Genomic DNA, 23,520 nt, shown 5'->3' with positions numbered 1-23,520 from the left:
CCTATTTTCGATACGGAAAAGGTGTAACGAACAGACATGCTACCCACCCGCGGACCTTGTCCTCAGCAGAGAGTGCAAGAGACCCGGAGATAGGGCACTGTCTAAAGCGGCGCCGGTACACATCGAAAAAACACAGGAAGAGAGAGTAGAGCGGGAGAAACGTATTTTAGGCAAAAAGGTAGTGATAAAACCAAGCACGAACACCGGCACACCAGTGAAGTTCGGCAATAGGCCAACGTTAAATAAACAATTGTCTGTAATAACAATCATTTACAGACAACATGACCGGCCAACAGCAGGAGAAGTGGCAGCAGGTTGCCGATCTTATCCAACGGTTGGGGCTGGTATCCGGTGGCCAGGATGAGCCGCGAACAGCCGCCCAGGTCGCGAGGATGACTACCCGCCAACTCCTGCAGGACCCAGTGCGGGCGGCCATCTACAACCGGGGCTGGGTGGACCGTACAACGGACATCCAGCGGAGGTTGCGGCCACAACGACCACCATCAACAACAACACCCGGCAGCCGCACACCGTTACTGACAAGGCCACCACCTCCAGGAACGACACCTGCCCCCGTAACACCTGCGGAGCCGGCAACGGTACCCAGGCCAACGGGGATACTCCCCGGCCCAACGGGAAGGGTGAGGACGGAGGCGCAGCAGGCACGGAACCGCCGGAAATTCCAACAGCTGAAGGAAAAGAGGAAGGCCAGGGAAAGCGAGGCAAGCCAACAACGTCGGCTTGCCAAGCAACCCGCGCCAACCTCAGACCCGGAAGCAGCCGGCACGCCTCCGACCAAACCAACACCGATGGAGGTTGACAAACCGGCATCCAAGGACGGCAAGTCCGAGGAGCCGGGACAACCCACCAGCCAGGAGTCGCCAGAACAATCGGAGGCCACGGTAGAAGTAACCGAGGCAGATTGGCTGGTGGCGTTCGAAGGGATGCCGGAGTTGGACGAGAATCATTCTTTCTACACTCCGGTAGGGTCCCCAAAACACCCCCAATAACACTCACGGGCGTGGGCAAGTCTACCTCAAACGAAAGCCAGAGGTAGTACAAGCCACCCCGTCCTATAATGGCATACAGACACCGGTACAAGTGTACCCCGTGTGACGGTTTGGCGGGGGAGTATGACGCGGTACGCAGCGGCCACCAGTACAAAGTACAGGTACCGCAGCGACCAGTATACACTTTTCGTCAACCGCCACTACGGGCTACAGCGCGACAACGCCAACTCCCCCACCGCGCCACAAAGACACAAGGTGGGACGGGAAGGCGAGTCGCGTAGAACGAGTACCGGCCGTCGTAAACTCGCCAGTTGGAAAAAACCCCTGTTCGTTTCCACAGCCTTCCACGCGCCGTGAGCACGTACCACGACCACAAAAACCTAACTATATTTCGTCATAGACAATTCGCCGTCCATTATTCTTTTTTGTTTGTTATATATATTTATGTATACGTGCATCCCGTACGGGATAGAATAAAAGCAAATCTCCACCATCTGAATTGTGTTTATTAAACGAACGAGTGCCATCCACACACACAACCAACGACCGGCTCACCGCGGATCACTCGCCACCACCGTCGTAGCCGCGTCAAATATAATTGGTTTTATATTACCCAGCTACCTAGCATTTTTTTTAGATTATTTTGAAACATTCATATTTCAACAAATTAAGACTTAAGAACAATTTTACAAAACGCAATTTGCTGAAATCATTATTTCGAAAGTTATTTCCTTAAAAGTTGGTAAATTTACGTATTTTATTAAGTTAAGAATTCATTCAAAGTGGAAGGATGTTATTGATTTTAATATTGTCCGAGCGAGTGACCACGCCGGGTGTGTATGAAAACACAATATACTTCAATTAACTAAAACTTTAAAAGTTTAAAACTAAGTCTGACCTCCAAATTCTGACATCACCGTCGTATTTTCATGCTTAACTGGTATAGTGCTGTAGCCAGGTTTTTTTCGGGGAGGGGGCTCAAATATTTGTTAGGACTACCGGAGTTTTACAATATAGTAAGTTTGATAAGACAATACCTCCCCAAAACTTTATTCCTTTTATTTTTAGTTTACTCATATGGATAAGTACTATAGGTAGGTATAAACTACTATAAGTTACTTAGTATGTAGTCTCGTAAAAATTTGAACATAAAATAACTATAAAATAAAAATGTCTATTATATTTTTAGATTTTTCGGTTATAAAATAACCTACTTACGTTGTAGCCTGTTTTAAATTATCAATCCTTAGATATAAAAATTTAACATTTTATAAACTTTTAGTTAAAAAATAATATTATAATAATAATAATAATAATAATAATAGTATATTATTGTTTTTAATCGTTACAAAAAAAAAAATGTTTTAAATAAGAAATTATTATATTATTAAATATGATATTCAATAATTGAAATTGTGTATGTATGTACCAAGTACGAATTGATCGTAATTGGTCATAGTTTTCATGGATTAAATGTGTTTATGTTATAGAGTAATAGCTTAAATGCTTATTGCATATTAGCTTCAAGCCCCTATATAACGGGGCGTTATTGATATATTATTTTATTACCTTTAAATAGCTGGTGCCCGTGTACCGTATTCGTATTCGTATTACCTACATAAGTTGTATCACCCTTTTGTACAGTGGTTGAATACTATTATTATATAATCATTTTATTTTCCAATTCTCAGTTCTCAATTACTGTGCGTCTGTCACACTCTCTGTGCAGACGGCAAAGTAGGTAGGCACTATTACAGACTGTCACAGCCGCGAGCCGTTATTTTTATTTTTATGTACGTATACGTTATGCATAAATACGTTCGATTTTTATACAATTATCAAAATGTTCAGTATATTCAAATTAAAAAAATAAAGTACCAAGTGCTTAGAACGAAGATGACTTAAAAAATTATGGTGTATAATAAATTTTGGTTTTAGCGGACTTTTTGTAACAACTAAATTACAGTGAATCTTATAAGGACGATGTGGGACCGCTTTCCCCCCACGAGTATTTTACACTTTGATTTTGTAGTACTTTAGCCCCTGTAACTATTCAATCCTAGTTACGCCCATACCCGTAGGGACATTCGGTGATGCCCGAGAACGATTTATGTTTTTGACTATGTCACCACTAACGCCTAATATTGCACTGGACGGCTACCATATGTGCCCTCTTCTGATGCTTGACTGGTAGGCAATTCTTCGCACGACGACGATAACAGCGAGGATAGGAAAGACCTACCGAAGGAATGATGATGGTGCAGGCTAGTTATGGGGAGGGGGTTTCTGTGGTTGACTCGGTTTGGTGCAAGTACCACAGAGCTCACAAAAACATAGGATAATAATTAAACTAACTTAATACTTATGACATCTTGATATGTGGTGGAGTGACGCTGTAGGCAGAAGTCGACCAGGAAGACATGGGTGGCCTCTAACACAACGTATATACCTACGTTGCTGGTGGACTTACGCAGCAACTACTGATGGCACCAACGTTGACATTAACCGGCCGCCAAGTTTGACGGCGAGAATAATAATAGAAATTAAGTAAAGACTTAATATTTCAGAGTACTTCAAGCACAATAGTAACAGATAATAATGTGCTATAATGCAAGCGGATACAAAAATTTATAATTAGGGTCGCTTTAATAACAGAACAAAAAAAAAAGTGCAAAAACAGGCAACAGATTTGTCGATGCTGGTAGACAATACACAGCCAAATAATTCAATGATATAATATTATTGTATAAGAAAAATGATTCTAAAAGAAACCGTTGAGTCAGTTTATGACATTAATATATTACCAAGTATATTTAATGATATTATTGTGAATAAAGTAAATAAAATATAATACATTTCCAATCCTTAGCTATAAAAGTGGAACATTTTATACATTTTTAACAACAAAATCATTATTACATTAATAAATTTGATAAATTTTGTCAAAATTCGAACCTTAAATGCTTTTAAAAAAAAATTATGGTAATGTATTTTTAATATTTTTTAACTGCTATTATAACGATATACGAGTCTCAGGAGCCTTTTCATTCCACAAATGATCCTTCCACGTAATGATGAAAAATTATATTACAATTTATGAAAATTAAATATATTTATAAATTGGTAATAATTTATTTTTCTGCCGTGTAGAATTGATTTTTTTTTTATTGGTCTGAAGCCTGAAGTCTGTACACCTATGTTTAATCAGACAGCACAACAAATAAAAATGTAGTTTTAAGGGTTAAATCACACAAGAATAAATTATTATTGTTTTATAAGCACAAAAACACTCGCATAAAAAAAAAAAAGCTGTGTAATAAGTTATAAAGTGAATTTATTAAAAATATTAAATTCATTTTGTTTGTATTATAATATAATGAAGCTAGATACTTACACGGTTTATAAAAGAAAGACTAATTTTCATGTACACAAATTTTATAAAGGTTCTGGGGGATCTATTTACCCTCACCCACCCTTGATTTCACCCCTGCCACAGAGGCTTACACCGACCGTTTAAGCAAGGGTGGGCATTAACGAGTTTAAAAGTTAAAGTTAAGTTAAAAGTTTATTTTATTTTAACTTTTTAAATTAAATAGTTACTTTTGGCTTTTCATTAACTTAACTGTTAACTTACTAATATTTCTTTTTTAATTAACGTGAATTTAACGAGTTAATTTTTCATTTTAAGAAGTAAGTTAAGTTAATTTATTTTGCTTTTAATTGTATAATATTTCACTATTTCAGTATATTTCGTTTTCATGTCAAAAAATATGTATCGTAAATTGTTTAAAGTTAAATATTTATATCATTTGAATCTAACTCATATGGAAATACTGTATGAAGTATTAACACTATATCCTATAATTAAGTTTTGGGTTGGAAAAATATTAAGTACGCTAGCGTTGTATAAACAAATTAACTTTTTTTAATTTTTTTGTTATTGGTGCATATTAATTTAATTTAACTGAGTTAAAATAAATCATATACTTGCCCGGCCTTGGTGTAAGTTATTGATCGATTAGTGTTGAAACTTTGCACGAATAGCATTTTATACATGCTTTCAAAGGCGGATTGGGGTAGATGTTTGATAATAAAAAAAACCCATAATATGTCGGTGATTAAAATCTAGGGACCTACTAATTGTAAAAATAAATTATATTTAAAACTTAAATTAGAAATACATTAGAAAAATTATTTATGGTGAATATTTTTAATAGTTTATTGAATACTAGGCAGGTACTCAAATACTTTTTAAAAGTATTTTATTCAACACTATTAATAAACATTAAATTGTATTAGTGATCACTAAATTCAAATAGTTAATTTTTTTCATACATTTTATAATTCAATAATTTTTACAAAAAAAAAATATATATATAATTTTACTCCACAGATTAACAGTCGGTTAATCAACATTCTTGTTATATTACTGTTCGACTGATGTGAAAACTAACATATTATTATATTATATATGTACTTTTTACCATCGGTTCTCATCGTTTTAAATATATTTAAATTTGGTGAGATTATTTATATTTTTTTTTGGTACATTTTTAAGACAGAATAAAAGTAAAAATAATGATATATTATAAGTAATAAATGAAACGATTAAAATGTTTTGCAATCTCATTTCTTTTTACAATTTGTTGGACTATTTGGACTATAATTCGGCAATAGTCTGAGAAAATTTTATAACGTGTGGTTAATAGGTAGAGTACTAGAGTACTCTTGCCACAAATATGTTTTAGTTTTATATGAGTGTTTTTGTACCGATTAAACAACAATAATTTATTCGTGTGTGATTTAACCCTGAAAACTACATTTTTATTTGTTGTGCTGTCTCGGTAAACTTAGGTATACAGACTTCAGGCTTCAGACCAATAAATAAAATCAATTCCACACAGCAGTAAAATATATTATTACCTATATATAATTATATTTCATTTTCATAAATGTTAATATAATTTTTCATCATTACGCAGAAGAATCACTGGTGGGAAATTAGGAAATGATACGCAGTTCAAAAATAAAACTCTTCATTAGTATCAATATAATATTATAATTCACAGTCATCAACGCATTATGATGCCCATAAATGGAATCCAACGTCTCAAAACAGATATAAAAAAAACTATACGGATATGTACCACATGACGCAATCGTCTCCAATAACAAAGCAATTAAAACAACTACACATTCCAGACTGATCACCTAGCCAGCATCCAATTCTACATACCCACAAAACTTAATATAATATTGATACACAAATAATAATAGAAACATTAAGCATACAGACCAAAGTACTCCAAGTTACAAGAACATAAAGTCACAAATACATACATTTCTTATGCAAATCACAAGCACAAGTAATATGTGCTTATCTTAACAATAATATATACCAATAAATATTCGTTAAAGTACGGATTTTAAGACGCACGTCAACATCTAAACTTCAAGCCCACAAGCAGAGTGCTCTACGGACACGATGCTTCTCTGCAAGGAGCTGTAAACAAGACCTACACCATTGAACATCGAAGACACACAAACTTTCATTCTATCATTGGGCATTATTTATTCAAAACTCAAATTTAAACATTGCATTAAATTATCATACCACGTATGGTCTAATTAGTGTGAAATCCTTACTTTTGATTATTTAAACAAATACAAATCATCTCGTTTTATTTATATTCTACTTACACCAAATTTCTTTACAATATACACAGTATCCATTTACGTCTCATCCTCAGAAGATAACAATTTAAAATTGTACATACCTTAAGTGTTAAACTTATGATATAATTAAAATACAATATTAATAGAGTATAATATAGTCCGGCAATATTCGAAAGACTAACCTAACCTAAGCTAACTGATTGTACACATTCTTTGAAGTATTTGTGTTTTAAGTATAGTATAAGAATAACTACTTATCCACTAAAAATCGATCATTAAGTGCTGAATATTGAAGTCATTATTCAGTATTACTAAGATATAAGTTATACATAAAGTTTTACAACATACAGTGTGATTTTTTAAGTATGATAATTTTCCTTTAATATTTAATTTATTCAAATTCTGATTCATAGAATTTGTAAAACTCAAAGTTTTATTCATACAAAGTTTGTTAAGCATATTTTTGCATATTTTAGGAAATATTAGAATAGTTATTTGAACAATTTTCATGATATTCATGCATATTTCATACTATTTTAATGTACTTGAAATTCTAAGGAAAATCAATATTTAGATAACATTTAAAAATATTTCTCAAAAATATCCTTGGGTATGTAACATATAAATATGTAAATTATATTGGTATGTATGGTATGTAAATTATATTTTAGCCTGAGGCTAAAATATAATTTTTTTCATACTACAGACTGTACATTAAACTGGGAGTTACGGTGGTCCCCTCCCCCCAAAGTATATATTTTGATCCATACATATAAACATAAAGTAGTTCATTTCTATTTGTCCTTATCCATAGAGTACAGATTACATTACAACAAAATGATTTATGTGGGTATATTGGTACGATTATTATTTATTATACATAATTTTACAGTAAAATGTAAATGCAGTAAATGCACTGAATTGTAATATACAGACGGCGAATCGCAAAATAAAAATACCCGGAAAAAAATCACGGATTCTAGGAAAAATTAACTCCAAAATACAACATTGCTTACTATAGAGAGAACGTAAACCCGGTCCGGAAATTTAATATAGCTAATAAAAAAGGTCGGTTGTAAACTTGGCCCGATAAATTTGACCAAGAAAATAAAATAGGTAAGCATGACATAGTTTAATATGCAAATACATTTTACTTATAACTTTTAACATATTCCTTACATTTTTACACAATTTAACATTTATGTAACGAATTTCATACTATGAATAATAATACGAAAATGTACATGATTTTTGGTGGTTAATGAGAATCGTCTACCCATATTATCCTCTGGGTAATGCCAAATGGTTCTCAAAAATATCATATGTATATTTTTATTCGGACCTAGTATGGTTAACGTCAATCATTTTTACCTGAAAAAAAACACGGGGCGACAGTACACCAAAATAATTTTTACCTAAAAAAACACAGGCTAATTATTAAAGTTGATAAATTTGATAAATTTTGTCAAAATTTGAACTTTAAATGCTTTAAAAAAAATTGTGCCTATGCATTTTTAATATTTTTCAACTGATATTGTAGTTTTTATTATTGTACATATTAGGAACCTTGCATTAAGTTTTCACGCTTTTTTAACCAACAAATAGAATTTGATTGATATTTATGCAAAATAAAACTAAAAAAATTGAAAACTGATAATGTCCGTAAACAGACCAAATTGAGTCAACATATATTCAAAATTGTATGGTGTATAGAAAATGCTAACACAAACAATGAGTAAAATTATTGTCATGTATCTACAGTTATTCGTTTTTGAATAACAATAAAATAACAAAACCACTACACGAGAAATCGAGTGATTATCCAATATTGTAAAAATATGAATTTCAAACACTCATAAAAATTTAATTCGAATTGCTCGTAAAGATATTTTTGATTGATAAAGATAGACAAACTTATGAATAATCTTGTTATTTTTATGAATTCTTAATTTTAAATTGTTTGCTAATTTTCGTGGATTTCCTGTATTTCGTCAAGATTCAATCTTTAAATGCTTATAAATAAAAACTGTGATTAAGAATTTATAATTTTTTTCATATGTAATTGTAACAATATAGTAGGAGTCTTACCTAACCAGTCGAACAGTAAATATTACATTCTTACACCGACTGCTAATCTGTGGAATACAATTTTATATATATTTTTTTTTTTGAACCTTTATAACATTTGTTGAGTTTAACGCTGGCTGGATTAATGACTTCAGTATAAGTATAAATGAATAATAACACGACAATATGATTATGTATAAGTATAATATATAATAACGTACAACTGGACTATTTAACTGTTACAGTACATACACACACCGTATACGCACTGTACGACGGCGCCTGTGCAAGTGAGTATTACATACTTCAAATGCTCTATATCTATGCACCGAGGTCGTGTTACATCCGTAATGAGAGTGAGTCGTATACTCGTATAACTAGACACTAAATTGTACACATGTGTCAAGTTTGACTACTAATGTCAATTGTATATTTCAACAACATTTGTATTCAAGAAAATTAGACTTTCTTTTATAAACCGTGTAGGTACCTTCATTATATTATAATACAAGTGAAATCAATTTAATATTTTGAATAAATTCACTTTATAACTTATTACCCAGGGAATATTTTAAATACTATTTTTTATCAGTTTATTAAATACTAGGTAGGTACTCAAATACTTTTTGATTGTATTTTTAATAAGCAATATTATGAAATATACTAATAAAATTATAAATGCACGATTATTATTTATATTATTATTAATATCAAATAAACAAAATTATATTTAATGTCAATAATAATGCATTCAATTTAAAAGGAGACTTACTTATAGCGTACTACCAAATTATGAAGAATTATATTAAAATGTATGAAAATTAAATATAATTATATATAATATTATATTATTCTGCCGTCTAGAATTTTATTTATTGTTGCTCGCTTTTGCGTTTATACGTGTAAATATGCGTGTGATATATGTTTAAACAAACATATGTATACCTACATGGTACTCTCATTTTCGAAAACACTGTCTTCTACTTAAGCCTAAATATACCTAGGTATCTCAACAATAACTACCTTGTTTACCAAAAAAATCGATCTCGTAGGTATATCTATGTAACAGCGCAACAAATAGAATGTAGTGTTCAGGGTTAAATCAAACAAAAACAAACGAATAAATTATTGTTCTTTTATTAGTACAAAAACATGCACAGGTTGTCGTAATTGACTTGTACAAAAACTAAAAAATAATTGTAACAACTAACACAAACAGTAATTTTATCTAAAATGCCATCTGCTTTTGATCTTAATAAATCTGTAGATTTTAGATAGTTTTGCTAGGTAAATTAAAATCTAGAAAATGTTAGTTATTTTGATAACGTGATCCTTGGATATGTAGCATATGCCAGAGGCTAAAATATAATTTTTTCGTACTACACACTTTACATTAAACTGGAAGTTACAGTGGTCCCGCCCTCCCCACAAGCGTATATTTTGATCCATACACATAAATATAAAGTAGTTACTTACAATAAATTTAACATTGCCTATTAGCACATGTAACAATTATAAATATAAATATTTTACATGACACCTATGTATATAATACGAACTCTACAAACAGTAACCTTACATACTTACTCCGGCCGTTTATCTGTGTCAGGGGTGAAATTAAAGGTGGGTGAGGGTTAATAGATTCCCCCAGAACCTTAATAACATTTGTGTACAAGAAAATAAGACTTTCTTTTATAAACCGCGTAAGTAGCTACCTTCATAATATTACGATACAAACAAAAGAAATTTAATATTTTGAATAAATTCATTTTATAAGTTATAACTTATTATCCAGCGTTATTTTTTTTTGAAACATATGAATTTCAACAAGTTAAGAACAATGGTGCATATTATATTTCCAGAAATTATTATTTTGGAATCAAAATCATTCCGAAGTTGCGATTTTAGGTTTATACGCAAACGCACAACACTGAACTTTACTGCCACGTTTATTGAAAAATTTGATTTCTTTACGTATTTTAACGAGTTAGTAATGATAGCGAAATCATAATTTGCACATTCAGAGAGTCATATTATTTCTACAACAAATTAAACTAGGACATTAAAAAAAAAAAATATTAACACTATTTTGACATAATCAATATATTATTTATTTGCACCTCGTAAACAGTATTATGACTATCTTGTTCTAAATCTTATGATATTATATAGTTATAGTAGATTAATTACCCTTCATAATATGTTAGGTTAGGTTGTTAGGTTTGATCATAATATTTTTATTAAATTATTTTTGGGGAATATTTTAAATACTATTTTTTATCAGCTTATTAAATACAAGGTAGGTACTCAAATACTTTTTGATAGAATTTTTAATAAGCAAACAAATTGTATTAATGCTCACTGTAATACACATAAAACATTTCATTTTCATAAATTGTGTAGTTCAATAATTTTTACAAATAATATAAATGCTATAATTTTTTATTCCACAGATTATCGGTCGGTGTAAGAAAGTATGATTACTGTTCACCGCCGTGAAGTTGGCCCTTACACTTTTTCAAAAAAAGTTTTGGTTGTGAATATTGCAGACAATTTTTTTTAAATGTTTTTAAACATTTTTCAGATAGAATAAAAATAATATTCTTTAGTCATTACTAATATATTTACTATTTTAGATGACAAATTAATCGTCTTAAGTCTTTGAAATGTTGATATCTCATCTCTATTTAAATTATTTTTTTTAATCATTGTAAATAGCTCTTAAATTTAAATATATTTTTTCAATTAAAATTAACTATATAAACTACAATGAATTTTTATTATATTATTATCATTATTATAACTAATAATTAGCTATAAAATATATTTATAGTTTTCTGATACAAATTATCATATAACAATAATAATATATAATAATATTATTCTAACCTTGTGTCATTTCTTAAAGTTTTCCCTTCGTATATATTTATTTATTTTATTATTACTTGTGTAAACTCAAAATTGTTTACTTCAATAAATTATAAGTGTAAAAGTTTAAAATTCAATGAATAGTTACTTATAGAACCTAATCAAATACTATTTTTATAGAATTATAACTTACTCTGTGTTTTCGATATTTATATGCTCTGGAAAATCTACTAATGTTTTGTCATTGCCTTCATTTCCATACAAATAGTCAGCTTCAATGAATAAATGACTTTGCAGTACCCGATACGTGGTTTTGAAGCCTTTGCATTCCTTATTATAACATGGTTCTGATTTCTTTTTAACGTAATTCAGGAGAAGTTTTCTGATGTCAGGTAATCTACTTAAATTTGTTTTCTTCAAAATTATTGATGGTGATGGCAGTATTTTTTTATTTGTGCAATTCTTTGAACAATTGATATATTGGACAGAGCTAGGAGCAGTATTTAAAAAACTATAAATTATTTTTGTGACATTACATACAGCATTAACATATTTAACAGCAGGGATATCACCCTCTACTTTAAAGCAAGTTAATAATAATTTAAGTCTTGCTATATAAATGTCCTTGCTTCTTCCATATAAAGCTATCATATTCCCCATAATTAGAAAATCGTTGTTGGTATGGTCTAAAATTGTTTTATATGTGGGATAATCATTATATGCGACAACTATCCCAACTATGACTGCATCAAATGAACACGTATTTGATACTATGTAGGCAGTCTTTTTATAATGACAAGTGGAAGAAATGTTGCCGTTCAACATTAGCGTATTTAAATGCGATCTCATCCTAGATGAATTAAGTATTCGGTCTATTTCTGGACATGAATCCATATACTTCGTAGGGCGTTTTTTTCTCGTGGCTTTTTCTACGGTTTCTACTTTTTCTGACTTGAATCCTCTCCATTGTTCTTCTTCATCGATAGTTTCTTTACTAATGAATGATGAAGAATCTGACAGGATTTCGGTCATATTGGTGTTCTCACCTAAAGTAGGTATAATCATAGTATTTTCTGTTAAGTATTATATTATTTATATATCTATAATATATTTATCACTACAATACTTTATATTATTAACTGTAAATGTGATGAGTATTTAAAGATACTATGTAAATAATTTGAAGCAATTTTACAGCCAAAAAAGTTTTTCAGAGGAAAAAAAATCTGAACAGTTGAACATTTTTATAAATTTTTTTAAATTAAGTAGGGACCACCGATATAATTTAGTATACTATAAGGAAAAATTGTTAGATTCAGCACCAAAAAAGTACTTTAAAAATATACAGGGTGATCCATTTAACATTAAACACTGAGTATTTCAAAAAGTTTTAACTATTTAAAATTATTTTTTTTTTGCAAATATTGTAATTTAATGAAATCTATAAGTTACTAATATTTCTAAAATGTTATCATTTTTGTTATATGATAAACATGTATCAACTTTGGATTTTTAAATTAAAAAACCTATAATTAATACCAACAATTTATAAGTTGTAGGTTGTAGGTACTTATCGATATTCGAGACTAACAGCAATACAATTGTCTTGTATCAGGGTTGGCAAAAACCTGGGCTCTATCGAAAAAACCTAACCCGTTTGGGTTTTATTGTAAAAATAATAATCAGGGGGTTTATCGGGTTTTTTCTTAAAAAACCCATCAAAAAACCCGGTGGGTTTTATTGTAAAATAAAAATGGGCGGTTTTTATCGGGTTTTTTCTGAAAAAACCCATCCGAAAAACTTGGAATTTTTTCCATGTATTAGCCGCACTGTTATTTGATTTTTCTCTTATGGCGTTATCTCTAAACTGGCCCCGCTAAAACTATATAATAAAAAAAAAATAAAAAAACACACTTTTTTATAAAAACATAAAAAATAATGAACAATTTACTGACGAAAAATTTAAAAGTGTGAGGTGCTCTTACACTTGACATATACTCCCAGTCACTATCTTATAAACAGGATTGAACAAAGAAGTGTATGTGAGACTTAGCTCGGCTTTAAATGTTTTGTATGATGCTCCACACACTTTTAAATTTTTCATTATTTTTTATGTTTTTATATAAAAGTGTGTTTTTAAAAAAAAAATTTTTTATTTTTTTATTTTCTACTTTTCAGTTAAAAGTAAATTTTTTTTTTAGAATCCGTGTAGGGGGGATGCCGGGAGTTCCTCTCCAACGCTGATTTTTTTTTCGGCGAGTAATGGTTAGGTTAACCCATCTTGAACCAGAGAAACCCTTCATACCTTTACTTCCTCGGAGATGACTTTGCACACCCGTCATCGCCTACCTGTAGGTCCGTGTCCCTAAATGACAACGGATTATCATCAAAGGTCTATACCAATTTTCAGAATTTTTCATCGACAAAAAGTGCATAAAATCGAGCGCGCAAGATTTGATTACAGACAGACAAACAGACGTGAAAGCGAACTAAAGAAAAGTGTGTAAAAAAAAAGAGTATTTTATCCAGAAAAGCAGCACGGGTTTTTCATGGGTTTTTCAAAATATTAAGTGGGTTTAACCCAGAAAAGCAGCCTGGGTTTTTTCAGGGTTGGCTTTTTCGTGCCAACCCTGATTAGTATGGTTATAAATATTTATTATAGGTACCTACTAGGTATGGTGGTTATCTTTTAACTTGGACGAATGAACAGAATGTTTAACTCCTGGTCTTTACAAACAAAAAATACTATACCACAAAAAAACCCTCATTTTGAGGGCTTATATCTCACCAACGAATGATTCAAAAATTAAAATTCTTTTATGAAAATTCATAAAAAAAATTGCTTTAACATTTTTTAAAATTTTAAACATATAGGTTGCAATTTAAAATCCAAAAGTTGAATGTGGTTTCCCCTACAAAAATAAGGGTTAAAATAATAAGTGGTCTAAAACATTTTGAAAATTTATAAAATTTTAATATTCCAAAAAGAAAAATATTAATACTTTTTAAAATAATGAGTGTCTTATATTAAATGGATCACCCTGTATATGTATAATAATAATAAAAACCAATACTTCGGAAAAAGTAATGTCAATTACGGTTTTTTTGTTTTTAATTCAGTAGCACCAGTCAAAACATTTTGCATTTTTGATATTAAAACAAATTTAATAAAACTAATATTTAATCGGTACCTAACTAAAAAAATTGAAAAACTTTTAAATTTTTACTTAAATTTTAGAAGTTAACATTATGTTATATTGCATTCGTTATTTGTATAATATTGATTAGTTTGCATAAAATATAAAGTTTAAATCATACTATAAAATAATATAATATTAACCTTTTTCTGCAACGTGTGATCCATATGTAATATTAGTATAGATAATTTCTCCGTTATTCAATTGGTTTTTAGATTTTGGACTGCCATTTGATTGCAATGATGGAGATCTTTTAGATAAAGTAGTGATTTCATCATTAATCCGTGTATCAAACGGTTTATCTGAAACTATTTAAATTAAATTAACATTTAAAAATAATGAAAATAAATGAAAATAAAATGAATAATATTAAAATATATAATTTATTATTTTATTATAATATATTTTATGAATAAAATGAAAATGAAAATGATATTATATTTTAATATAAATATGTAACTAACTGGTATCTTTCCTTCTTTTTCTACTGTCTGAAATGTCAGGTGATAATGATCTTGATTTTTTTAAAACAGAACTATACCGACTGGTACCGTCTATTATGTCACAGGTTACGTCTGTAAGAAATATATTATAAGATTTTTAAAAATATTAAAATTAACAACAATCTATAATGACTAACAGTCATCATGTATATGCGGTGAACTACTTTTGCATACAAGCCCCTCCCCCGATGCATCTTTCACAACTGGATCAGTATAACTATGCGATGACTGTTCAGATTCAACTAATAAAGAACTTTTCGGGGAGTCATAATATGTTTTCGATTTTTTCGGTATTACAGGAGCAATTTTTTCTACAGGACAAACAACATGGTATTAAAATTAAATTATTTACGTTAAAATATTACATAATGTTATGTTATTATTAGTATATATATATATCACTTAATTGTTAAACTATTATAAATATAAGAAAATTACCTGTATTTTTTAAATCTATTTGATGACTTCTAGCTATTTTCATCATTTGTTCTATACTAATTAAGTGCATCGAAACGAAACGGTCTACAGACATTTGTGTAGATGTTTGTAATATTCTGTTTTTTAATTCTGAGAAATTTCCCTCAACAGAAGCAGACGTTGCAGTTTCATACGGGGAATTAAAAAAAGGCCGCATGACATTTGTCCATAAAGGGAATTCTTTACAAATCCTTAAAATCTGTTCACCAAATTCTGGTATGAAATATGCACTGATTTTATCTCCTTTAAAATGTGCTCTTGATTTGCTTTCTCGTTTAATGTCATCTATGAAAATTGTAATTTTAGAAAAAGTTGATTTTGAATAATTTTCCTCTTCTGAATAAAGCTCATCATCACTTTCTTTGTCAAGTTGTTTAAAATCGTCTTCGTTAACTGATTGATTATATTCATCAATGTCTACAGTGTTTTCAAAAAGGGAAATATTTTTTATTTGGTTTAATAGTTTTACACGTGCAACTTCAGAAGGGTGTTTGGTATTAGATATTTGACATTCACCTTCAGTTTCGCTATAACATACGGTCAATATATCTATGAGAATATTTTTGAATTCAAATAAAGACTCAGACTTTATAAGTAGCCTAGTACATCTCACATAAAATTCCTTTAATCTGATTGTTCGCTTGCCTTTCCAACACGTCCACCTACATACCAACTTGATCAAATGAGCAACATCAACTCGTAAGTAGCAAACGGGTTTCGCTGAAATATTTCCATGTGATGCAGCTAAACAGTTGTTTACATAATCATGTAACGAAAGTCCATTGCAAAAAGCCCTGGTAATGCCACCCAACAATGCTTTGGAGTAATCGCAAACCACTTCTTGAGGAATTGAAACTCCATCTTTTAACCACTGTCCTAACCAATAAAAAATGGTTAGTGTATCCTGCTTTTCACTCAGCATTTGTGTTACAGGAACTTGATACGAAGTAGTTGAAACAACTGCCTCGTACAAAAATATATGACTAGATTTAAGATGTTGATTTGTTCTTATTAATTTTTTTACTAAGCTCCCTGTAGCGTCAATAGCTAGTCTACAATAAGACTTTTGTATGTGTTTGTAAACTACCAATTGGTAAGGAGTCCAGTAATGAATAAAAACTTATCAGCGCTTATTGTATGAATTGAACCACTATATTTACTGTGTTTTAATTCAATTAGAGATTTAATTGGGCACTTTTCATTTATTCCTAACATATAATCATTATACTCCTGTTTGCATTTTCTAAGCACCGGTTTACTATAGATATTTGGTGGTAATTTGTCACCAAAATCCATAGACGACACTTCGCTTCTCTGCCAATTACTAGCACAACTTCTGGATAGATCTTTCCCCACATCAAATCTTTTTGAACCTTTTAATTGTCTTTTTGATCTATGTTCAGCCCATTTATCTCGGGTATCTTGTGTTACAACTGTTACTGAGAGAGGGAGACCTTCCAATGGTTCTTTATCAGCCCATCCAACCATCTCTGACAAACAATCTTTACACCTTCCTTTGAACTCGATAAAATGTTTGCTTCGATAAATATCTAAAGCTACTCTACATCTTTTATAAATGAACGCACAGGGTAGTTTGTGGTTTTTAAGGAAAGCATCATTCATAATATTGGTCCATATGCCTTGTTTTAAGACAGTAAATGGCTTATCTCTTTTTCCGTAACGAACGCCTGTCGGTTTCATTTTAATATATTCTGTGTAAGGTATATCAAATTTAAATGTCTTTAAATTTCCATCGGAACCAGAATCACTTTTAACGTCTAAATTTTCAGAACTTTCAAGCACATCTTCTTCAATTTCAGAAGTATTTTGATCAATTGTTATACCAAGAATCTTTAACAAATTTGTTCGCCAAGACTGGCGATCTTGTAAAATGCTTATGTAAAGTGACCCAGCAGATATTTTTCCCTTTAGTTCATCACTAATTTTGACCCAAATTGAACTTGAGTATGCTGATAGAACTCCATTTGAATCAAAGATATGTTTTGCTTCTCTACTAAGGATTTCAAACACTGAATCATAATCGACTTTTGGTTTTCTTCCACGTCGGGACTGCTATACACAATTTATATTTATTATTATTTTATTGTTTTAATATTTAAGTTGTTCCTAACTAATACACGTCATAATATTCATTCTAAACTATAAGTTAATCTGTACGATTGTACACGTTAAAATATTATATATTTAAGAATGATACCACGAATATTGTTTAGAGTATTTTAGGAAATAATAATTATAAATACTAAAACACATGTGTTTACAAAAACCTATAGTACCCTCCCTCCCAGTTCAAAACCACCCAATGGCCTAAGTTGCGCGAGTTAATTAATAAAAAAAAAATATTGTTTTTTTTTTTTACAATTATCTTTTGTACTATACTTATTAAAGAAATATGCAAAATGGTATAAAATAGGTTGTTTTTTTTATGGTTTTTGACAATTTTATTGTAAATATTTGGAGTAAAATTAATTGTTTTTAAGATCTGTTAAAATTGTTATCATATAAAAAGTAATAAAAGTTTAGATTTGACTTTTATGCTGTAAATATTTTTGTTTTTAAAGGATTAACACTAATATTTGACACTTCCTCTCCCAAACAAAAGGTTTCTACCGTATTTATAATAAATAATAACAATTTAAATAGAATATAAAATATCCACATAACAAACCGTCCCAGCTCAGAATCGTTTTTCGTATACAATGATAGTATATCATTGAATTCAAATTTAATACCATCCATTAAACAGTGACCCACTTGTAACCTACTATACAGCAGAGCGACATCCATTTACCCACCTTTTTTTTTCTTTTTCTTGATGCTTTCTAAAACGACTAAAAATACTTTGAAATTTCCATTTTTACCTCTCATAAGTACCAACTAGATTTACTTTTATATCAGAAAACATGCTGAACTCGAAAATCGGAGAATTTTTTCTACTCTGAATGTTACTGACATCCAGGAAAAAAACACATATCATTGTAAGTACTAAATACAATAAGTACATATATCGCTACAGTCAGAATCTGAAATATTATACTTTATACTACCTATGATATTGTATTTTTTACTTTTAAACATATTTGATATTATAATAAACATAAATTCATAGGTATGTATGTTTGATATATTTTGAATATATAATTTGGTTTATGTCTTATATAAATAAGTTCTAAAATGTATGAGTTTACTAGACTATACCCCAACGGCCAACCCCGGTAGTGTTTAATACTTCAATGCCAGTACAATTTGATAATGAAGTCTAAAAATTATTGACAGTTTACATTTTATTGTAACACGAATAATATATAATATTATGTATTTTAAATATCAAAAACATATTAGGTAAAGTTATTTTCGCTGTTTAATAATGCTCGCAATTATTATTATTATTATCTATTATAATTTATAATACTACCTACTATAATCAATTAGGTACTTACCTTTTGATTGTCCATTTAAAAAAAAAAAACCTTAAATGCGAAAATAAGACAGTTAATTGAAAACTCAATACCTCTGATGGCAGCTACACATCGAACTATCGAAGACAACGGCGTTCTGCTAATGAATGAAAAATATTTCTCTAGTAATTTATAATCGTATTAAAAATAGCACGATATTGAAAATAATAATATACATAATATATTGAACCATTTGAACAAAATTGATAAAAATAACACTTACATGGTCTTCTCCAGCGCGAGCGGCCGGCGAATAATATTAAAAATAGATTTCGATAAAAACCTATCTTGTTTGTACTTTTGTATGCTATAATAGACATAATAATGTAATATATAATATATTACAATAATATTTATCATAGCTCATTGGGCATATGGACACAAAGTTAAAAAAGATAAAGTATATGTTTTAGCGTGTAAGTCACTAACATAGGTAGGACTCGAGAAACAAATTGTGCTGACAAATGTAGCAACATGATAATTGATAATTGATAATATTTTGTTATTTAACGCCACCGCTTCCGTGCATCATGTATGCTGTATGCAGGTGTCATAGAGTTCGACAGGAGTGTGTGCACTGTGCGTATGTATAGTATACATGTATCATGTATGAGTGTGTGTGTGTACGTGATGGCAATTTCCCCGGCTATCACATGGGACTCAGTGGATTATTACAATAATGTGTTTGTTTTAATGTACCTAATATTAGTGTTTTTGACCATAAACATCTTGTATTTTTTCTTGCGATCGTTTGACATTCAACCTTAAAAATAATACAAGTGTAAAAAACAGAATGGATAAATAAAATACATATACCTAGTAGTTAGGTATAGGTAGCTACTAGTTTTGTATAGGTACCTACCTATTGTATGTGTACCATGTTCATGTAGACATAAAACATGATTTAAGACTGCAAATGCGAAGTGAAACACTTAGAAATAAAAATATAGGATCCAGGTAATACAAATACATCTAAGGTTAGGTATAATATTTGTAACGTATTTCATCATTAATTAATTGTAGGTACATATTATTGTATATAGGAATTTATATTACTTATTCTTATTTATAATATGTAATTTATTAAATACCAAGTTCAAAAAAATCACATTTTAATTTATGGCATTCAATAAAATATAAATGTATAATTAAATAAAACTAACACAATAATTTATAACCCTTTAGTCCTCAAAAATATTATAACAAAATAAAAAACCCTCACATAATAAATTATAGAATGAAATAGAATATATCAAGTGCGTTTTTACAATGTAAAAGCAACAACTTAAATGTACTAGACCGTATTTAAACATTTATCGCCCCAGGGCAACAGAAGTTTTTTTTTATTAAATTTCTTTATTAACAATAAAATATAAAGTAAGCAATATATAGGTAAGGTCTGATTCCACCAAAAAGATAAGGATGAACATTGAACAACTCACATTTAAAAAAGAAGCGGCCAAGTGCGAGTCGGACTCGAACACGAAGGGTTCCGTAGCACCAAGTAACGTAAATATTAAGTCGTTTAGTTCGGCCGGCACGAACTTTGGCCCCACCACCAGCATAGGCGTGCGCACGGGGTGTGCAGGGTGTGCAGCTGCACACCCTGCAATAATGTGTGCATACTTTAATTTTTTATGAAACATTGTTTTTAATTATTTAAAACTGATTATTGAGAGTCGGTATAATTTATTCTGTATCATATTATATAATATATACGTAGGTATATAAATATATAACATTATTATGTAATTACACGAATAATATTTATAGATACTCCGTTCATCGAGATAACGCAATACCTAATAATAATATATCTATAAATGTCTATTGTGGTATTATTTGGTATTATGTTCATGTTCATGACCGTGTTCAAAGATTTAACTACGAATTCGGGTAGAAGAATTTTTGATTGATAGTGTTTCCCTCCAATTTTTTGTGTTTATCACATCAGTTTTCTGGTTTTCAATTAATAAAATAATGTTAATAACAAAACGTCAATAATATATTATATAATATCATAGACATGTCTATGATTATTGATTAATATTCGAATTACTGAATCTTAATTCTTAAATCGTAAGTCGTAATATTTGATATTATATTATAATTGGTATGGCTTCAAAAAAACAAAATACATTGTTGAATTTTTTCAAACATAAAGAAAAACAAGGTAAGAAAAATTTTATGAAAATACTAAATGCATTTAATTACAATTTTCATTTTAAATAATAAATTTTTTTCATATTAATGCGCCTACAAATGATCCAGATGATCCAATGTCTATTGATAAAAATACAGACAACCCGTTGTTGATGTGTGAACAATCACCGAAAGTCAATTATTTATGTAAGATATTGAAGAAAACAGTTTTACTGATACAGTCAATAAAATAATTTTTTTATTTTAGATAATACATTTTCTTATATTAATGCGCCTACAAATGATCCAGATGATCCAATGTCTATTGATAAAATTACAGACTACCCGGATGCCTCGTTGTTGATGTCTGATCAATCACCAAAAGTCAATGATTTAAGTAAGATATTAAAGAAAACAGTTTTACTGATACAGTCAATGAAATACAATTTTTATTTTAGATAATACATTAGATAATACTATAGAGAAAGAATCAGACTTAAACAATTCAAATATAGGTATGTACTTTAAATCTAATAAATTCTATGAAGTAAATGTTAAATGTAATTTTATTGTTTTGGTGTTGTTTAACAGGTCCCTGGTTCATGTTCTAATGTGTGTAACTAATAAGTAATCACTAATCACTAATCACCACCGCTGTATATCCTAAATATTGTGTTATGTAGCCAGTTATTATTTTTTGTTGTACCAATATTCAATGTTTTAGTTACATTATAATTTAAAACATTATAATTATAAGCAAATTTATAATAATAATTTATAATTTATTCTGTAAAATGTATTTTTTAATGTACATTGCTATTAACCACTGCTGTATTACTAATATTGTGCCATGTAGATGTAGTTAAAGTTTTAGCTTGTATCAATGTTTTAATTGTGTTATAATTTACAAATATATATATATACTATTACTTTCAGATTGTCGTATGCTCTTACCATCTAACCAGCCCAATTGTACTCTCCTACATCCTCTAGATCCAGCAACTCCATTGCCTTCTAATAAAATTGAATTATCTGATCGTATAAAAAGAAGTCCTTATCAACCAATTCTTGAAAACTATCCAAGAACCAAAATGTCAAACACTCAAAGGCAATTTCATAAAGAATGGTTTAAGAGTTTCAGCTGGCTGGAATACAGTGTTAAACTAGATCGTACTTATTGTTTCAGCTGTAGAGTTTTTTTACACTCTAATGGAAAAAATAATGGACAATTAGATAAGACCTTCTCACGTTTGGGTTTTAATAATTGGCGTTTAGGAACTAATAAGTTTAGAACACATCAGCTTTCCATGTCCCATATAAACAGTACTACTTCAATGAGTTATTTTTTAAACTGTAAATCAATAGATGTTCTGATAGACAAAAGTAATGAAATTCAGCTTGCTCAAAAAGAGAAACAAAAATTGCATAACAGACAAATAATGTATCGTCTTATTGATGTTACTTTATGCTTAGGATTAGGTGGCCGTCCATTTCGTGGACATATTGAAAAAAGTTCAGAATTACACCAAGGGCTGTTTTTAGAATTAGTCAATTTGCTTAAAAAATATGATCCAGTATTAAAAGATCATTTAGATAATGGGCCTCGGAATGCGTTATATACGAGTAACCATATCCAAAATGACCTAATTTTATCAATTTGTAATATTATCCGTAGGAAAATTTCTACTGAACTTTGTGGAAAAAAAGTTTCAATCATCGCGGACGAAACTAGTGATGTTGGTCACAATGAGCAAATGTCTTTTGTTATCCGATATTATTCATCAGAGAAAAAAAGACCAGTTGAAAGATTTTTTTGTTTAAGAAGATTATTACATGGAGATGCTCAGACTATGATAAACTATGACTATTATAAATGTAAATGCTATTGACTATTGTATATTAAGTACATTTAGTTTTATATGTAATAAATAATAATATGTAATACCTATGTAGACTAATAGTTATTTTATTTTAAAATTAAAATTTATTATAAATTAATTATTATAATATAGACACAATATTTATCTTACTGATTTGTAGTAGGTCAAGTAACCCCTACTAAAATAATTCTGCACACCCTGTGAAAAATTCCTGCGCACGC

General features: G+C 29.9%; 2 protein-coding genes across 2 annotated transcripts; both read left to right on the top strand.

The window, feature by feature from the left end:
* The first annotated feature begins 281 nt into the window (after positions 1–281).
* LOC132949610 (proteoglycan 4-like) lies at positions 282–1,010 on the top strand. Its single transcript, XM_061020624.1, has one exon. The coding sequence runs from the start codon at positions 282–284 to the stop codon at positions 1,008–1,010; it is 729 nt and encodes a 242-aa protein (XP_060876607.1).
* A 19,976-nt stretch (positions 1,011–20,986) lies between these two features.
* Positions 20,987–22,354, top strand: LOC132936481 (uncharacterized). Its single transcript, XM_061003215.1, has 5 exons — positions 20,987–21,450; positions 21,549–21,626; positions 21,688–21,816; positions 21,878–21,934; positions 22,011–22,354. The coding sequence occupies exons 1-5, from the start codon at positions 21,393–21,395 to the stop codon at positions 22,028–22,030; spliced, it is 342 nt and encodes a 113-aa protein (XP_060859198.1). The 5' UTR covers positions 20,987–21,392; the 3' UTR covers positions 22,031–22,354.
* Positions 22,355–23,520: the final 1,166 nt, after the last annotated feature.

The sequence above is a fragment of the Metopolophium dirhodum genome, chromosome 1 (assembly GCF_019925205.1).
Source record: "Metopolophium dirhodum isolate CAU chromosome 1, ASM1992520v1, whole genome shotgun sequence".
Classification (NCBI taxonomy): Eukaryota; Metazoa; Arthropoda; class Insecta; order Hemiptera; family Aphididae; genus Metopolophium; species Metopolophium dirhodum.
This window is presented reverse-complemented; position numbering and strand designations above follow the sequence as displayed.